The 18,836-nt window shown below is 33.7% G+C and overlaps 3 protein-coding genes across 3 annotated transcripts; 1 reads left to right on the top strand and 2 right to left on the bottom strand.

Moving 5' to 3' along the window:
* Positions 1 to 911: 911 nt before the first annotated feature.
* On the bottom strand, positions 912 to 4,879 carry LOC125839059 (ATG8-interacting protein 1-like). The gene is made up of 3 exons (XM_049518038.1): positions 4,767 to 4,879; positions 2,221 to 3,048; positions 912 to 1,107 (listed from the first exon to the last, which is right to left on the bottom strand). The coding sequence occupies exons 2-3, from the start codon at positions 3,043 to 3,045 to the stop codon at positions 1,000 to 1,002; spliced, it is 933 nt and encodes a 310-aa protein (XP_049373995.1). The 5' UTR covers positions 3,046 to 3,048; positions 4,767 to 4,879; the 3' UTR covers positions 912 to 999.
* A 7,330-nt stretch (positions 4,880 to 12,209) lies between these two features.
* Positions 12,210 to 15,890, top strand: LOC125838916 (uncharacterized). Its single transcript, XM_049517916.1, has 9 exons — positions 12,210 to 12,354; positions 12,431 to 12,511; positions 13,932 to 14,021; positions 14,133 to 14,299; positions 14,910 to 14,979; positions 15,174 to 15,253; positions 15,372 to 15,434; positions 15,537 to 15,613; positions 15,690 to 15,890. Exons 1-9 carry the CDS (start codon positions 12,277 to 12,279, stop codon positions 15,788 to 15,790), a joined length of 807 nt encoding a protein of 268 aa, XP_049373873.1. The 5' UTR covers positions 12,210 to 12,276; the 3' UTR covers positions 15,791 to 15,890.
* Positions 15,891 to 16,212: 322 nt separating this feature from the next.
* On the bottom strand, positions 16,213 to 18,392 carry LOC125838960 (uncharacterized). Its single transcript, XM_049517961.1, has 3 exons — positions 17,978 to 18,392; positions 17,026 to 17,154; positions 16,213 to 16,583 (listed from the first exon to the last, which is right to left on the bottom strand). Exons 1-3 carry the CDS (start codon positions 18,305 to 18,307, stop codon positions 16,413 to 16,415), a joined length of 630 nt encoding a protein of 209 aa, XP_049373918.1. The 5' UTR covers positions 18,308 to 18,392; the 3' UTR covers positions 16,213 to 16,412.
* Between the last annotated feature and the right edge of the window lie 444 nt (positions 18,393 to 18,836).

The following is an 18,836-nucleotide window of genomic DNA, read 5'->3' as shown; positions in this document are numbered from 1 at the left end:
AAGTTGAATCCATAAATTTTTAACTTGCAATCCCAAAGGGTGCTTGAACCTTTCACTTTGTTTTCAATTTTAAACAATATTCCGATTTCGAGTTGATTCGACACAGTATCAAATATTTTAATGCAGTATTTCGAGTGGGATAGAGTGTATACAACTTGAAACTAGGACAATGTATACAATGTGTTCGAAAGTCTCGCTTCATATAGTAATGCAGGAATATAATGTCATGCTTTCTGAAATTTTCTCTAAAAAAACTGACTAAAGCGTTGAATTTTTTTGTCTGATATCTACGTTCATGCAGTACCCAAAAAAAGAAAATTGAGGTACGTGGTCCTTAATGGATAAGTTCAATGTGCATTTCAAATTCTGAATCTCTCTCAATTTTAAAATCTAATGTGTCATCTCATAGGTTCCTCCATGAATTGCAAGGTTTTGAGGTTCATTTGCTCTTCAAAAATATGAAAAGTCGTTTATCCTACTTTTCTTTTTGATCCGTTTTAAAATATGTCTTTTATTTTTATTTGGCGACTCTTCAATTCCAACATTCTATGTAACATTTTTAACACCAGTTTAACATATCTTTAATTTAAGAGCACAAAATTCAAAATTCTTCTTTATTTTCTTAAACTCCATGTCAAGTTAAAATATAACAAAAGGTTTTGACTACAACATTAGTCTAAGGATCACAGTATACTACAACATTCGTCTTTAAGAAGGTTTTAATATTGGGAGCTAATTTCCAGAAGAAAGCTTCAATCTTATGCACATTTTTTTGTAAATTCTGGGAATCAATATTAGAGAGGAATGACAAAATTTACTTGTTTTTTTCCCAATAATGTCACCTCAAGTGCTTGCTTGTAGATTCCATGATTACAATTCCATCATAATAACATATCCAATCGTTAAACCCCGTCAAACATAAATAAATACTAGGTATACTGGAAAGCAAACCTAAGCTATGACTTGCACACAGACAAGTTTGTTTTCGTCATCATCATCTTAACGTTGTGTTGAAGCATTCCCTCGGATAAAGGAACCACGACGACCACTCCCAATTATCACTTCTTTCAATCGGGATATGGGACTAATAAATGCCCTGTTCATTATCTGTCGATGCAAGGAAAACAAATCGGTGAATCCAACTATGCAACTTATATGAGAGAATAAATATTTTGAGGTGCAGATATGAAATACAGTAATATGATTTAAAGGAATAGTAAACCACAACAAATCACTCATTTGTTAAGGCTCCATGTCTTTGTAAAATAGACTTATTTCAGCCAACTTAAGAATAAAAAACTTAAGGATGCAAAGAAAGAACTTCAAGTCGCAGGTTATCTGATATACCGCAGGAAACAAGCTCAATAACAAAAAATCTACTCCTGAAGTTGACCGCGAATTTGCTATGTAGTAGGATAATCTCCCACTCCTTACACGAGCAATTGTTAGCATTGCATCTCGTACGTGCACCAAGTAAAGCAAATTACCTTCTTAGATGCCTTAGTATCTTCCGCTTTCTGCCGATCTCCCTCCTATTCCATCTCTAGATGATTCCCTCTAAAAAAAACTCACCCTAAATGCCTCTCGCTTTCATATCATCCAATCCTCCCTTTCACCGCCTAAAAAGCCACTCATATAGACGGTGAAGAAATTCCTTTATTTCATTCCACTCCCAGTCCCACCTCTAAAGATGTGTGCCATACTAGAGGATGTCATGTCAAAAGATTGACAAAGTAAATTACATATCCCACGCGTGTCCAAGGAACACGAATATGCACTGCTTCAGGGGAAAGCAGAATAAATATTTCAACATTACAAAATCATAGTGGTATTGAAAGATAAAATCTCTCAATAATAACAGACCAATGCAGTAAAAGAAAAGATGAACCTCTTAGGAAGAAACAAAAGGGTGAAAGAGCAGGTAAAGTATCTATTATACGGCGTCTGCAACTATCCCATGGGCCACTATTATTTGAAATGAATGAAATGGAAGCTGGACATGGAGGAGAAAAGGATTTATGTAAATGGTGTAAATCACCTCTTTCTCCAGGAGGAACTAATCAAAAGAATTACAGCAGAAGTTTCTTAATTAATCAATTCATCATCTACTTAGCTGATTGGTAAAAGCGCACTAACAATGTCAGACCCAAGGTAAAACATGATCAACTCAGTGAAGACACCAGTTTGAACTATTTTCAAGTAGAACTGTAGTAAAATTACCTCATCATGGCCTCCAAACTGCCACTTCATTTGCAATACCTGCCACCTTTCTAGCCGCCATCTCTGACCAATAACCACGAGGCCCATAACAGCTGCAGCAATGAAAATGGACCAGAATGTGTTGGCATCTTTTGCGTGGGCAAGAAGTGAAACAGCCCGCCTTTTCCACCAGGCTTGACAAGGAAGATTTTCTGCATCATCATTATCTTCATCTTTAGCCTTTGGCAAATTAGATATGCCAGAATCAATAACCTGGTGAACGAGTTCAACTGGTTCTGCAAGCATATTGCTTTCCTCTGTGGATGCTGACACACCCATGGGTTCTTCACTATGGAAAGAACTAAATGTAGTAGAACTAAAAAAATTCTGCTCTTTGTCCACCAAACTTGACCCCTGCAAGACTGCATCTTCTTCAAATTTTGCACCACTTAAGGATAAAATGCTAACCTTTTCATCAAACATTTGATCTCCAAGAAATTCCGTTGTGCTCAATCCTTTGGTTTTTGGCCTCACTTCATCTGTATTTGAATCAACCCCTTTGTCAGCAACAAATTCAGGAGTAGCATCTTCACTTCCCTTCTCATTGAGAATCTCATCATTAGATGGTTGCAATGCCGCATTCTCATGCTGATTTGGTGGAAAGCCAAAGTGCCCCGACATAATCATTGGATCAGAAGTTTCAGCTACAAACTCTGCACTACTATCATCAACGAGATCAACCTGTCTTGAATCAGGGGCAGCAGCATATGCCGACTGTGTGAGCGATACGACTTCCCACTCATTTCTAGAAGGAGCAGTTTCCTCCCCTTCCTTATTATTTTCCATTTTCTGTAATTAAAACTCAATACACTTCACATTCATGAGAGAGAAAGAAAGGGGAAACAAAAGAAAATGAATAGAGATTAGAACTTAGGAGCTAATAAAGCATGAGACCACATTCAAAAATCAAATATATCCAAGAAACATAAAAAATAGAAGGTTAAAAAGAATTTCCAAGACTTTACATTTGCAAAATTTTACACCTATACAGTCACTAGTTTAACATCAATTGATGCTTTACCTAGCAAGTCGACAAATTTCAAAACCTGAAGTTTCAACTTTCAAGGAAAATACTTTGCCCTGCTAAAAATAACATATTTATACCTCAAAAACCAAAACTACACCAATTAGCTTTACATAAAGTGGTCACATGCTTCAAGATGGTATTACATAATGATACTATGTTTAGGTCTTGCCACCGCTGGCCGAGCTAAAGGTAAGGAAGGAGTTAAATTGAATCCCTAACATCCGAAATTATACTATGCAAGGTGGATAGTGGTGGAGCCGTGAAATGATAAACATTCTAGAATGTCATAATTGGGATATAAAGCTATGACCTACAACAACTTTTGAGCCCTCTTTACCACTATGAAAGACTACTCTTCATATCAAGGGGATTCAACAGTCGGCATATTACCAAAAAATTCATATTTATTCTATTTGTGTAGTATAATTTCTCGATGAAGGAGATTCAAACCCCTTTCTTGTACATAATCTGCCACTGAAGTAGGGTAAAAATTATTTATTTATGGTACATATATAAACTGTCAATTCCTCTAGATATAGCAATTTAAACATTTTTTTGAATCCCTATTAGAATTCGTGGCTTTGCATTGCTCACATATGATTTTGACTTGACACGGAGTTTGAGAAGGTAAAAAAGATTTTGATTCTTGGGTTCTTACATTAGAGGTATGTAAAATGTATCAAAATGTCCTTTAATCTTGTGGTTCTAAAAATGTCACGTGGAAAGTTGAAACTAAAAAATTGTCAAAAAGGAAAGCAACATTCTTTTTAGACTAAAAAGGAAAGTAACACAAACAAATTAAAACATAGAGACTATAATTAAGCCAATAAAAATGTGCCCTTTCTCAAAGGCAGATGCACAGTTTAAAATTTATATGTTCAACTTTTGAGTTTTTTAACATTGAAGTCATTGTATTTTTAAAGTCATGGGTTCATATCTACTAATATTTGTTACTACAATTATAGGGATTTTTAAATATAAATATATGATCAGCATCGAGAACACCAGATTCAAATGAACCGGGGATATCAATATCTCATTTAGTTGGCTACCTGAACTTTCACTTGTTAGCGAGGGTTTGATTCCCCCAACTTGTAATCCCCTCCTCATTTCCCCTCCCAACCCCAAATTTTAGAAGAAAAAAAAGTTCAGATGAATCTGGTATCTTGACACTAGCTAGATTCATCACTCTCTTTTCTGACTGTTTACCAGCAAAACTCTCTCTCTTACCCTCTAAATCAATTCATATCTATGCAAAACATGTACACAAAGTTGTTAACATTCAATTTGCTCAATCATCATCTAGTCAGGACATGCAAAGAGATCCAAAACCATATCCAATAGAAATGCTTATGCTAAAGCAAAGTAACTGAATAAATAAGTCAATGATCATATAATCCAATCAACAAACCATAAGAAAAAAAGAATCAAACAATCAAAAAACAAAGAAATGGAATTCGAATTCTTTTGGAATACTTACAGAAGTGATAATAAGCAGATAGAGATGAAGATAAACTGTGCTGCTACTGTGAGAAAAAATTTAGAAACTGTCTCGAAGAACGAGCGAAGAGAGAGGGCATGATTATAGTGAAAATTTTTGGGGGAAGAGAAGGCTACCGGGAAAGCCGGTAACTGTTTCAAACAAACGGCGCCGTTTGGTTTGCTTAGTTTAGACAAAAAATCTGTGGGTCCGGTCGTTCGTGTCGCTAGTCCCCCTTTTTTCTTTTCTTTTTTTTTGTTTGATTGCTTGCGTGAGGAGAGAAGCATCCAGTGTGCGGCACGCTATCAATTCTTTTTTTATTTTTAATTTATTTTTTTTTAAAAATCTTAAATTTTTACTTTTCTATAACATATTTATAATCCTAAGATTTATCATATTCTGATATATTATATATATATTTTTAGTTTATGATCACAAAGTTTAAAAGTTATTTTTTTTATTTTCTTAAATTTTGTGTCAAGTTAGAATCACGCAAATAAATTGAAATAAAAAGACTTCTAATCCTTTTGTGGTCAAAATTTATAGTACGTTTTGCTTTTCAAAGTTCAAAGTATATCTTTTAATATATTGAGGTAGGTTTAAGGTGTCACGCTCCGAGCCTACACCCCTGAATGTGGCCGACACTCGAGAACCATTATTGACCCCAAGTGAATCATTGGCCTGACTCAACTCTCAGCGAAAGACTTTCTCAATATATAATAGATAAACTCAAAAGTAGAATCTTTACTCATAGTCTTAAAATAAATAACTCATAAATGTGTTAAAACATTCACTGGCCAAAAGAGGCAACTCAAGTCTAAAACATTAACAAATAAAAATGAAAATGAAACATTCTCAAAACTCTACTATCTATGAAGCCTCTACTAACTGAGATGGACATCGGGACAAGACCCACGACATCCTAATAAACAAAACTGAAATGTAAACTCAATGTGAAACCCTCTGAATACTCATAATAGCTTGTACTTGGAAAGAAGGAAACATACTCACCTCAACTTTACTGATCAACTCAACCTCAACTCATGGATACTCAACTCAATACAGTATAAAAACAACAATAAAGATGCAGTTTATATAAAGCATTTAAAACAGTAGATAACAATTCAATGTATTTAAAAATACAATAAATATTCAGTTTATGTAAAGATACAAAATAACTCAATTTGGGAGATTCTGTAACCGACAACCATCACTATGAGCTATGTGATGATACAACGTCTCGCCCACGCTACCAGAACTGTCTTATACCTTGCTAGAGTATAAGACATCCTCAACTAAGTGAATCCACTAAGCTATGCTTAAAAAGCAATAAGGAATCATCTAAAAAGTATGACCCTTTCTACCCACGTTGGCTACATGGTTACGTTTATGAGAACTTTGAGTTATTTGAACTCGTCCCCATATCGGTTCTCAATACTACTCCCAAAATATAACTTAGCTCATATGTTTAAAAATATTTCCTCATCCTCAAAATTTGAGATTATTACTCAAAAGGTTTCTCTTAAAAGAGATAGTACTCAAAACTCCTCATAAACTCATTTGGAAATCGATGTTTCCCCTCATTTTAAATGTAAAAATATTTACTCTTTAGGAATACTTAGTTCCCATATATTCATTTTGACAAATGAAACTCAACTCTCTTTATCCTCAAACTCAAGTACTCAAGTCTTAAAACAAGTTTTAAAAGATTGTAAAAGCCTTCTCAAAATGACTCGAAAGAACTTTCAAGACTTTACTATTAACTTTACTTTGAATTTGAATTATGAATTCAAGGGTTATGATTCATATTGTGAAGGATCTCTCTATGTTTAGATGTAGTTTAGAGTAGTTAGAATCAGAAATGAGTAAAGGTATACTTTAAAAGAACTCAGACGGAGCAAACAACTAAAAATAGGATGGGGCATGCGACCCTGGCGCACTGAGTGGCACGGGGCGCCAACCCTTGAACTTCAGAGGCGCAGTTTTGGCGCACTGCTGGTCCAGTGCGCCAGCCCCAGCTCAGAAAATCCCAACGAATTTTTCTTCTCGTTTTCTGATCCTAACTCGCCTAGAATCGATTGGTTTCCTTAAATTTTCCTTAGATTCAATTACCCAATACAAGTACACAAGAATCTACTCATTTTCCCTCAAGAACAACCCTCAACAATCGAAATCCTCACCTCAAATTTCATCAAACTCCCTAAACAAAGCATGAAGAACAAAACCTCAAGAACACCCATCAAGAATTCAAATCATTCAACCTCAAGAACGAAATTACGGTTGGAATTTACATGAAAACTTACATACCTCGATTTGGCAAAACAAATCCTTGATTCGCAAGAAATCTTTGATCGTTCTTCCTTTTCTCCTCTTTTCTCTTCTTGAACCCTCTTTTAAAACCCTAAGCGTATTTATGATTACGAAAACTTACCCAAATCAGTTTAGACCCCTAAAACCTTACTAAAAATGTTTAAAGCTGATGTGGTAAGAAAAAGACCAAAGTACCCCTTATTAATTTAGGTAAAATTTCTTGACTGAACATGCTGACTTAAAACGGGTATATATCCCTCATCCGAACTCGAAATCTAGCAAACTCGATGGTGTTGGAAAGGAGATTCAAAGACCTTTCATTTGATATCTTATGAGCCACCTAACTCATCATGTACTGGAAGTTATGGTCGTTCGAAATTTACCCAAAACTCACAACTTAGGCATAACTTGCCAAATTCTCAATTTGGCTCTTTCCAAATTATTTTTTTCTAAATTTAACTCTTTCTAATAGCGAGGTGTTACATAGGGTATGCATATACACAAGCTTCTCCAAATCTAATCGAGTGGCACTACACTAAGTATGATATTATTATTATCGATAATTTTTTAAAATAATATTAATTATTATAGTGATGTGATAAAAAATGCAATTTATAATATTTTATATGTAATTTTTTAATATCTAATTTTAGTTTTAAAATATTAAATTAAAAAAATATAGAATACTGCAAATAATAAGAGAAGTCCAAACTTAAAAGTCAGAAACCATGCATATAAATATTATAAAGTTAAAACATTCAAATATAAAAAATATTTTTTCTGTATGATTCTTCATTCTTTTCTTCTTTTGTTTTACTTTGGTATTATGTACTTGAATCGAGAGTCTTAAGCAAAACAGTTTCGCTATCTCCACGAAATAGAGATAAGATTTGTATATACTCTACCATCCGTAAATCTCACTTAATATGTTGATATTTACATAAAATGACAATGATTTCATATTGAAGTCATCCAACCAAATCTTCACTTGAAGTCAAACATAATAAGGATTATTAAAATTATTTTATTCATGCATTTGAAATTTGGTTAACAAATAGTAACACCATATAATATTGTCTTGTTGATATTTATGTTAATATTTTAAAATTTAAATTTTAAAAATATATTATTTCTTTTTTTAAGAAAAAAAAAATAGACTAATCCAAATTGATAAAATTTTAAAGTCTGTATGGACTAACCAACATGGGTGGGTCGATCTATATTATTCTCACCGAATGAATTGTATCATTAGTCTTCAGGGTACCACCACTATCTTCATAACCTCTCACACATCATTGCATAGCTTGGCAACGTGTATTGTCTAAATTTTTCTTAGGTAATTTTCAGTACCCTCAAAGTTTTAGATTAGATATGATCGTATGTCTTGATTATTTTTATCTTATACAAAATAATTCTAACGTTTTTCGAATTGTACTTTCTTTTTTCTGGTGAATATAATTGATTTACTTTCTTTTCTCAATGAATTTTGGATTCCTATTTTCTTCTGAATCATATCTTTCATCAAAAGGTATCAAAGTGCCTCATCTAACTAATGTCAACCTCTTACACCTCCTTCTTGATGCATCTACTCACATTTCTTTATATGCCTGAATTAATTTAGGCTTGCTTTCCTCATATTGTCCTCTAGGTAGGCCACTCACCTTATCGTGCACAACTTCATTCTTATATATATATACTAGTATCTGGACACGTGCATTGCACGTATATTCCATATTATATGGTTGCATAATATATGTCTATAGTTATAAATTTATGTATAAATACAAAAAAATTTATTGTAATATAAATTGAAAAATATGTATAAGATAAGAAATCAAAACAGATACCCTCAAATTTCAAACTATAAGCATAATAAGAATATGTATTTCTAATGAGTTTAATCAATCATACCTCACAATAATCCCTGCAATTCATTGAGAAACTTTCAATCCATACATCAACATTCAACCGTGTATATATAAAGAAAACTTGAAATGCATAACAACAATTATATCTGTATTTTTGAAAACACTATAAAGTCAATTTTCCATTATAATATGGATTGCACACAACAACTCCTATTAAAAAAAGGAAAGACAAAATTAGGAAAAATAGTATCAATAAATTGGAATGAAAAATGTGAAATTGTAATAAAAGGAAGAGAAGAAAATATCAGTAGATAATATTTACCTAACCATGAACAAGGAAGTATGTTGAGTAAAAGAAGAGTATTGCAAAAGTGTGAGCTGATATATGGTGGAAATTGACAAATATAATAATCTGTATTGAATAATTAAAAGATAACTCTTCAATTTCTGCAAAAATTTTATAACTACGAGCTCAAGATAATATAAATTTATTAATTTAAAAATGACATAATTAAATAACATACATTGTACGTATGTGTAGTTAATGGGATAGTGAAAAAGACTCTTTCTGAAATTATTTTTTATCTATTTAAAGTATTTTTGAACTTGTAATATTAGTGCTATAGAAAATCATATAAAGTCATAAGCTATTGCAAGTTTTTATAGTAATTATTTTATTAAATTATATACCTATTATTTATTTTTAATTATTTATAATCATTCCGAAAATGTATAAACTAATTTTGGAAAGCTTGTAAAATGAGAAATTATTATTTCTTATCATTATTTTAGCTATTATTAACATTTAGTATGACAACATTATTTCTTATCATTATTTTAGCTATTAAAAAAGCAACTTCCTTTAAATATTAATTGTTTCTAAATTAACATAGCCAAGAATTTGAAATGTTTTGATGTTTTGTTTATCTAAACACGCAAAATTTTGTTTTGAACCTGAAACATGTAATTAAGCCTTGGGTGAATTATAATTTTATTTTTACTATTTAATTAATTAAATAATTATAAATTTTTAATATAATGAAGGGGTAAAATGACAATCCAACTTTAAAGGCTGGAGCTTTCCACTTTTAGTAATATCTGATATGATATGATATATGATCATATGATGATATATGATGACATCTCTTCAAATTCTTTACATCAATAATAAACAATAGAGTCTATTTAGAAGGAAAAATGTAGCTATTTCAAAAGAAAAAATTCCGGTTACATTGTTTTATCAATCATAACTTTTCAAATTCTTCTATTATGAGATTTATGAATCTGATTAAAAGCAATATCAATGTACTCATTTATCAAGAAAATAACAATTTAATTATTAAAGGGTTTATGAACTTCAAATTCTTACCATTATGTGATTGAAATATTTGTATTTAATTAAATAATTAATCAAATTTTAATATAGTAAAGGGGCAAAATGGTAATTCAACTTTTTACTTTGGAGCTTCAAACTTATAGTAATATATATATATATATATCTTCTAGTATGTCCACAAATCCATATGCGCATTCACATCTTTCTTATCAGCTTTATCTTCGGAACACATGCATTCTTGACAAGTCAACACCTTATCCTATATAACAAGGTACATCTAACTATCACTAAGTCGAACTCACCCTTAAGCCTTGGTGATACTACGTTAATCATATAGAACCTCATAAGTGAGTCTCCATTTCATCCACCCCGCTTCAATACGATGCATGTCATCCTTCTCAATCTCCCCATTACCTTGTATTATAGACCCAAACTACTTGATAATAGCTTGTATATCGATTTCACTTCCAGCTCTGTCCATTGCGCTATGGGAACTTGCAATTCAAGTATTCAATCTTTGTCCTACTAAACCTAAAATCTTTAAACTTTGGGGCCTGCCTCTAAACTTATAGTTTATCGTTAACTTTTCAGTGCATCTTGTCAATCAATACAATGTCATCTATGAATAAAAAATACCATGACATCTCTCATTAGATGCGCAATGTCTATTCATCCAATACTAAGGCAAATAAAATCAGGCTAAGGTTGAATCTTAGTGTGCAGTCTTATTTCGATCGAAAAGTCTTATGAGTTTCTACCATTATTCTTACATGGAATTTGACGCCATCTTATATGTCCTGAATTGTGAGAGTGTAAGTCACATGAACATCTCTAAATTCCAAATATCTCCATTGAACCTCCCTAGAAACTTTATTATATGTTATTCTAGGTCAATAAACACTATAAATTTCTCATACTACCACTGCATTACTTCAACAGTCTTTTTACAAGGTGAATTACTTTTGTAGTTAATCACCTCAACATAAATTCAAATTTGATTCTCGAAGATGATCACACCCCTCCTCAACCCTATCTCTATCATTTTTCTCCCAAACTTTCATAGAGTATTTTAGTAGCTTGATACTCCCATAGTTATTGCAATTTTGGATATTTCTCTTGTTCTTATACAATAAAATTATTGTACTTCATTTCCATTCTTTTGACATTCTAGTCGTCCTAAGAATTATATCAAACAATATAGTCAACCACTTCATACCTATTTTGCCTATATTTTCTCAAAATTTCACTACAATTTTGTGTGGCTTGATGACTTTGCCCCTCCTTATCTTATGGATCGCCCCCTCATCGTCTTCAATTTTTTTCATCTACAATATTCAAATTGTCTATGATTCTCAAAGTGCTCTAACTCCTTAATGCAATATCCCTATCCCCCTCTTCAATCTTCATTTAAGTGTTTATGAAAATTTTTCTGTCTATCTTCTCTAATGTGTACCTCTTTTATCAAAAGTTTGTCATTCTTGTTCTTGATGCACTTCACTTGATTTAGATCATGAACTTTCTCATCTCTCGCCTAGACGAATCTATACAACTTGTATCTCTATCTTTACTCTCAAACTTTCAAACAAGTATTCAAAAAATATCATTTTAACTATCGTAGTCGTTAACTTTATTTTCTTGTTACCGTCATTTCAAATAGTATTAATGCTAGTATTTTTAGAAGTAAAAAATCACTAGAAAAAAAGAGACCAAGATGCTGCTCTAAAGTTGTCAATGATTAATAGAGAATAACTTGATATAAAACTTTACTCGGCATGAATTCAGATTAATTAACCCAATACATCCTAATTCCAAATTCGGGTTAGTCATGTCATTCGGGTCAGATCAAGGGCAATAAGGCCCACGATGATCTTACAAGAAATCAGCTGTCAGTTTGAGTCAAAATATATTTGATCAAATTTGATTGGCGGGTATTGAAGAGACCCTCCATCACACAGGCTTAGATTTAACAACCTCAGAGCCAATAACTGTCACAAAAATGGGGGATTTGTATGCCCTGGATTTTGATGGAGTTCTCTGCGATAGCTGTGGAGAAAGCTCTCTTTCTGCTGTTAAGGTCATTATTTTACTTGCCCCTTTTTGCTTCCCAATATTCAATTTTTTTTTTTTGAAAAAAAATGTTGGTTTTGCAGGCTGCTAAAGTGAGATGGCCTAGTCTTTTCAATGGGGTGGACTCATCTTTGGAAGATTGGATTGTAGGTCAGATGCATGTGGTAAAGTTCTTTTTTTTTTTTTTTCTCTTTTTGTCTTAGCTTGTCAAAGTATTATGCTTTCTTTGTTCATTTCCTTAGAAAGTAAAATTACAGGTGAAATAGTGAAAGACAAATTGTTCATGTGAAGGAGATACATTTGTGGTAGTGGTGGATTTGGACAGGCTTTTGCCCCTGATTTAGTTTACATATGTGTAGAATGTTTATATATGTAATAGGCTGTATTAAGCATGCTTCTTTGAAAGAAAACAAAGTCTTTTCTCATGAGATAAGTCACTACTATAAAGGGTGTTGGAATGCGCACATTGAGTTCAACGTCATGGCCGTAAGTGATTTATTAAATGTTCTTAGCATATTCATCTGGGGTTGAACTAGGCTAGTCAGAGGTGGAGCCGAGATTTGAACTTTATGGGTTCTAAATTCTAGGATGGTATTAGGTATTAGTAACTGGGTTTTTTTGTACTTTTAGTGAATTTTCTTAATAAAATTATTGAGTTTGAACTAAACCTATGTTGAACCCATATGTTGACTTCTAGATCCGTCCCTGAGGTTAGTAGTGTTGGTGTGTCGTGTGTGTATAATCCTGTGAACTGTTGAAATCAGTGATGTAGTAAATGGACCTCTGGGTTATATGAAATTGCAAAAACCAGGCGAAGTATGCATTTCAAACTCATAAGTGAGTCATTCTTGAAATGCTGATGGTGCTCTGAAACTTCCATGCTTTTGACTCTCAGCAACAGGTTTTCCTCTGATCTATTTATCTTTTCGGTGGGGTACCTTGTGAATAAGGGGAGGGAAAGGAAGTAGAAGGAAGAGAAATAAGGTAATATGTGAATGTTCCGTCACTTTGTGGGACTACACTGGGTATGTTGCTGTTGTTGAATCTTCCGTCAAAGTTGTTCAGAGTGGAGTTACAACTACTAAACTGCTACACTGATTAATCTCGGATTTTCCTATTTTTGCAATATCATTATATGGGAAATACTGATTTTCCTACTAAGGGATGAACTGATTTCTCATCCCTTAATAACTTGAGCAGAAGTGTTTTGAATAGCATTTGGTAATAATTGCACAGATACTATTCTAATAAGTGAATGTTGTCCGTAATCATCTCCTTCTTGTCAGAGTAAATCTTTTGTCAGCGAGTGAACTGTTTTCTGTTATAATAACAATGATATTTGAGATCCATATACGGGTGCCAATTGTGCTAATCATCACAACTTTTACTCTTGCATTTCTTTCGAACTATTTTTCTGAAAAAAAGATTTTCCTTGAGCCAAGGATCTATGGGAAGCAGCCTCTCTACCCAAAGGTAGGGTATGGTCCGTGTACACTCACCCTACCTAGACCCCACTTGTGGGAATATATGGGGTATGTTGTTGTTGTTGTTGCAGAAAGTGATCAACCTTCAAACTTTCTGCAGGTTAGACCTGTAGTGGAAACTGGATATGAAAATCTCTTACTTGTGAGGTTGCTCTTGGAATCGAGAATCTCTTCTATTCGCACGTCTTCGGTGGGTACACAAAAAAAAATACAAGTGTCTTTGATATGATGACACAAATCTATTCATTCTAGCTGATGTATCATAAAGTTCGTCGAGGTGATATCTTTCTTAATGTGATAGGTTGCAGAGGGACTAACAGTGGAGGGAATACTTGAGAACTGGGCAAAGATTAAACCCATTATAATGGCAGAATGGAATGAAGACAGAGATTTTCTTATAGATCTTTTCGGTAAGGTTAGAGATGAATGGATGGACAATGATTTGGCTACTTGGATAGGTGCAAACAGGTAAGTGTAGCTGTTGATTATGCCTGTGTGATCGAATCAACCACTTGAGGGTCCTGATTAGCTCTAATCTCTGGCAAATGTATAATCACTGAACCAACTTAAAGAGAAACAAACACTATAGACTACTGACTACCTATATCGAATGATGTGCTCCAAAACAAACTAAATCTATCTGCTTGTCAGTTTCCTAGCTTGATAAGCTTTTAAGACTCCGAGTAGTACTACAACCTATAAGTTGGTCGGTGCTCATCTCATTGTCATTCTCTAGAATCACTTATTCTTTACGGTCAGAGGCAGATCTAAGATTTCAAGAACTTGAGTGCATACTAAAGACAATAGAAAAAAAATGAATTAAGTGGGAATTGATCCTTGTTCTTCTAGGTAAAACCAAGTACATCATTAATCTCTTTAATAGCATGGGTGCCAACAGGTAATATTAGATCAATTCAAGACAATATGTACATAAAATATCTAATTTTGCGAAAGACTATGAGTTCACGTGCTTCATAAATTGCACAATAAATTCGCCGCTGTTTAAAGGTAGTACTCAATCACGTCAAAGAATATACTGTGTTGGAAAAATACTAAAAAGTTTATGCTTTCTCTACAGGTTTTATCCTGGAGTACCTGATGCACTGAAATTTGCAAGTTCAAAGCTTTATATAGTCACTACGAAGCAGGTTTGTTAGAATGCGCACATTCACCTAAAGATAAAATCTTTCGAACTAATTTATCCTGAAATATTCACCATGCATACAAGTGACATTTTATTTTTTAAATCTTTAGCTTGTTTTTGATGAAAGTGGAATTGTATTCTTAAGAGTCTTGAGATAGGCCGTTGAATCTAATATTTGTACTCCACTGCCATTTGTAGAGCCGCTTTGCAGATGCATTACTTAAAGGGATTGCTGGGATAACTATTCCAGCTGAAAGGATCTTTGGTCTCGGCACAGGGTAAGTTTACTTCACGCGAAGTTGGATTGCTAACTGCAATATCAAGAGAGACATGGTCAATTAGTGTTTACTTATTCAAGCACATATTCATGCTTAGATGAAACTTCTTTTTAATCAGACCTAAAGTAAAAGTGCTTAAGCAACTTCAGGAAATGCCAGAACACCAGGGTCTGAAACTACAGTAAGATTTCATAGCATAAGAACTATTCAAACTTCTTTTGAATTAGCCATTTGGCTTCTACTGCGTGAAATTAAGTGTCTACTTTTTCTGAATATTGCTCAGCTTTGTGGAAGACCGGCTTGCTACTTTAAAGAATGTGATTAAAGAGTCCGAGTTGGATGGATGGAACTTGTATCTAGGTGACTTATCATACTCAATTTGCTTCTTATAGATTTGCAATGTTGTAGTGATTGCTGATCTGATTTCTTGAAGCAGGGGACTGGGGTTACAATACTCAAAAGGAGAGGGAGGAAGCTGCTGGCATTTCCAGAATTCATGTTCTCGAGCTCTCTGACTTCAGCAATAAGCTGAAATAATCCTGTATTCTTTCACTTAACTTGCATTTTTTAAAAGCCGATAGGGTCTACTGCAGTATCCTCCGTTATCGATAATCTTTTCTTACAGAATTATGGATTTGAGCATCTTTTCTTACAGAATTATGGATTTGAGCATTGTGACTGCTCTGGTCATCCCTATGTATACACAATCTAGTTTGTGGGATGGTTTATATTATGTTTGAATTAAAATACTTTTATGATGAGCAGAACACAGTTTAGGAGTGTCATATAACCATCTAACAGATCCAGTTTTTAGGACATTATGGAGGATACCAATTGTCCTCTTCTACAAGGGTACTATTGATAGCCCCTTAGCTCCATTCATAAATCATAATTGGTGAAAGACATGGAGAAACTTTAAACAAAATCATTCCCTTATAAGCACCATTACTCCTGACAAAGATATTTCCCAACACAAGATGTTCAATGATCGAACGTCAGAAGAATTAACTGATTATTTGGATGCATAGCTTGTAAGCACAGAGTGTCAAGTGTGTGTCGAAAAAAAGATTATGTAAGATGCCAGCCATTTACACCTGCCCTCCTGATAATACATGTTATAAGTGATCAAAATTAGTTGTCAAGATTTCTTTTCTGGTGATTACAACTCATTATGCCGATTCTTCTTTAAGCTGGTATGATCGACTTTGCTTCTCTCCCTCTGAATCTTCTCAAATACTTCTTCAAAAGGAGGATCTCCTGGTCTTCGAAAAAGTTGGTCCCCTAGTTTAATCTCATATGCTTCTGGTTGGTCCAACAAAAACTCTTTCAACTGCAAAATGGAGTAATAAAATCTCAATTTTTCTAGTACACAGAACTTGTGATTCTATCAAATACTAACTAACATATCGTCCCAAAGGAAGAAGAATTGAACTAAGTAAAACCATGCGATAAAGGGTGCATTTGGAAGGCTAAAAATCTAGAACCTTGACATGAATGGTGTAACGACTACCCTGCTGTCTCGGACATGGACCTGGTGAAATGAAATTCTCCGTGAAAATACGGAGTACCAACAGGTTAGACGGTAAGGTCCTGTGCACCTTAGCTGTTGCTTCGCAGTAACAACCTTAATTGACTGTGTAGGATAGGTGGGAGGTGGTGACACACAACGACCTTTATACAAGTGTTCTGATATTCAACTCTTTGTTGCAAGGATCAATAGGTAAAGCTAGTAGTTATAGAATAAAACACCATAATTTGGAAGTAAGACAAACCTCTATAGAGTCTTGACCTTTCTCCATAGTAAACATGATTGTGCTCACATCAACACTCATGAACTTTGCCTCAATTGCTCCAGTTCTTGCTAGTTTGGTCCATCTCATCGCTATTTCAGTAACTTTCTCCTGGAAACAAGTAATCTCAGTCAACTTTATACTCTTCCATTCAGTCAACTATGGTTCAATCCAAATCAATTGAGGTCAACTTTAGTAATCCTCTACATTTATTCCCTTCTATCTAGATTCTAGGTTCACTTCATTGTAATACTAAAAGATTGCCTTTTAATACAGATGAGGTGTTATGTAAAACTCAGACTTATCTATTCTAAAGTCAACCAGAATCAAAGGCGGAACACGAATTTAAGCTTATGGGATTCCATCTTTAGATGCTGTGAATTGAACAATTATTATTTTTAAGTTCATATAATTAACTATTGCGATTTTATTGAACATTTTTACATATAAATTTATACTCCCCATCAAAAGTACTAGGTTCATATGAACCCAGTACCAAGAAGTTGCATCCACCACAGACCTGAAACTTCACAGAAAAGAGAGGTTTTCAGATCTTACCACATTCTGCAGTTTGTCAACTAATTTTCTCACTCTACTTATAACCCGAATAGATCCTAATGATTAGAGGCGGACCTAACATTTAATCTTACATATTCTAAAGATTCAAAACTCAATGTAAATATGGGTTCAAAACACAAAATATATTCTAATTTTCAGAAATTTTCATATATAAATCTTTGGTCACTATGCATCCGCCACTGCAAAATGGGTATAACTAGCTTGAAATTGAACGGCAATTGGTAGATTACTCTTTCAGCAAGACAACTATTCACTAGATTCAATGCTATTAGTCAGGAAAATCAATTTAGCGCATCATTACTCATCACATTAATCGGAATCAACACAAAAAAAAAGAAGGTAAAGCAAGAGATACCTGAGTCCGCCGAGTTCCAAGTCGGAGTTTAACAAACCCAAAAACCGGACCCAGCTGCCGCTTCATCATTTCCGCTTGAATTTCCGACGGACTCATCGTACCAAAATCCGGCGGCGGCGGATCGAAATCGGAGCTAGTCGATTTCTTCCTTCCCCATTCTCTCCATGCCTCGTCTTCTTCATCGTCAACGACGTCGTCTAGATCGTCGGAAACTTGAATCGTCCGTTGTGCTCCATCGACAAATCGGTAAAAATTTCCAATTTCAGTATCAATCAATAGCAGCAACGAGCAGATAATTATTGTTGATACATTCTGAATTTGCTTATTCATTGTATCAATAATTTAATTTCAGTTAGGAGATTTGTTTATGATTTTCTAGTGTGCGCAAAGTATATGTTAGAAAGTAGAAATTAAGCAGCACTTGCATGAATGTTCCACTATACAATGTTTTTTTTCTTTTTTATTTGAGATTGAAGAATTGGGATTAGGATTTGAAGGTGGCTATTTATAAGACGGATCGGGCGGATAATTTCACTTAATAGTTTTGCTTATTGGATATCAGTTTTTAAATTTAATAATTCGTTAGTCAACTTATAAGATATCGGTTAGTTTGGTTTCAGATTAGCGGTGTATCAGTTAACCTCTAATTTCTATGGTATTTTTTTTTTTCGATGAACGCACTTTACTAAAAGGATGACTTTTAAACAGTAACAAGATAAAATGGATAAATTAATCTAGAATTTTAACTGGTTGTCACATTTTCATTGTCCAGTTGAAGCATCTTTGCCAATGGCTCGATAAATTGTTGCATACTTTTCATGTATATATTCTCAGTACTTTTTGAGTTTGCTGATTCGTG

The sequence above is a fragment of the Solanum verrucosum genome, unplaced genomic scaffold (assembly GCF_900185275.1).
Source record: "Solanum verrucosum unplaced genomic scaffold, falcon-dt-bn FXZP01000163.1, whole genome shotgun sequence".
Lineage (NCBI taxonomy): Eukaryota > Viridiplantae > Streptophyta > Magnoliopsida > Solanales > Solanaceae > Solanum > Solanum verrucosum.
The sequence above is the reverse complement of the archived record's forward strand: the minus strand, read 5'-3'. Positions and strand labels throughout refer to the sequence as shown.

Excerpts from the sequence above, each read along its gene's own strand:
- LOC125839059 (XM_049518038.1), bottom strand. The coding sequence starts at position 3,045 with ATGGAAAATAATAAGGAAGGGGAGGAAACTGCTCCTTCTAGAAATGAG. Across the intron at positions 1,108-2,220 it reads AGTTTGGAGGCCATGATGAG|ATAATGAACAGGGCATTTAT; the intron begins GTAATTTTACTA and ends TTGCATCGACAG.
- LOC125838916 (XM_049517916.1), top strand. The coding sequence starts at position 12,277 with ATGGGGGATTTGTATGCCCTGGATTTTGATGGAGTTCTCTGCGATAGC. Across the intron at positions 14,980-15,173 it reads ATATAGTCACTACGAAGCAG|AGCCGCTTTGCAGATGCATT; the intron begins GTTTGTTAGAAT and ends TGCCATTTGTAG. Across the intron at positions 15,435-15,536 it reads CACCAGGGTCTGAAACTACA|CTTTGTGGAAGACCGGCTTG; the intron begins GTAAGATTTCAT and ends AATATTGCTCAG.
- LOC125838960 (XM_049517961.1), bottom strand. The coding sequence starts at position 18,307 with ATGAATAAGCAAATTCAGAATGTATCAACAATAATTATCTGCTCGTTG. Across the intron at positions 17,155-17,977 it reads TTGGAACTCGGCGGACTCAG|GAGAAAGTTACTGAAATAGC; the intron begins GTATCTCTTGCT and ends ACTTGTTTCCAG. Across the intron at positions 16,584-17,025 it reads AAGGTCAAGACTCTATAGAG|TTGAAAGAGTTTTTGTTGGA; the intron begins GTTTGTCTTACT and ends TCCATTTTGCAG.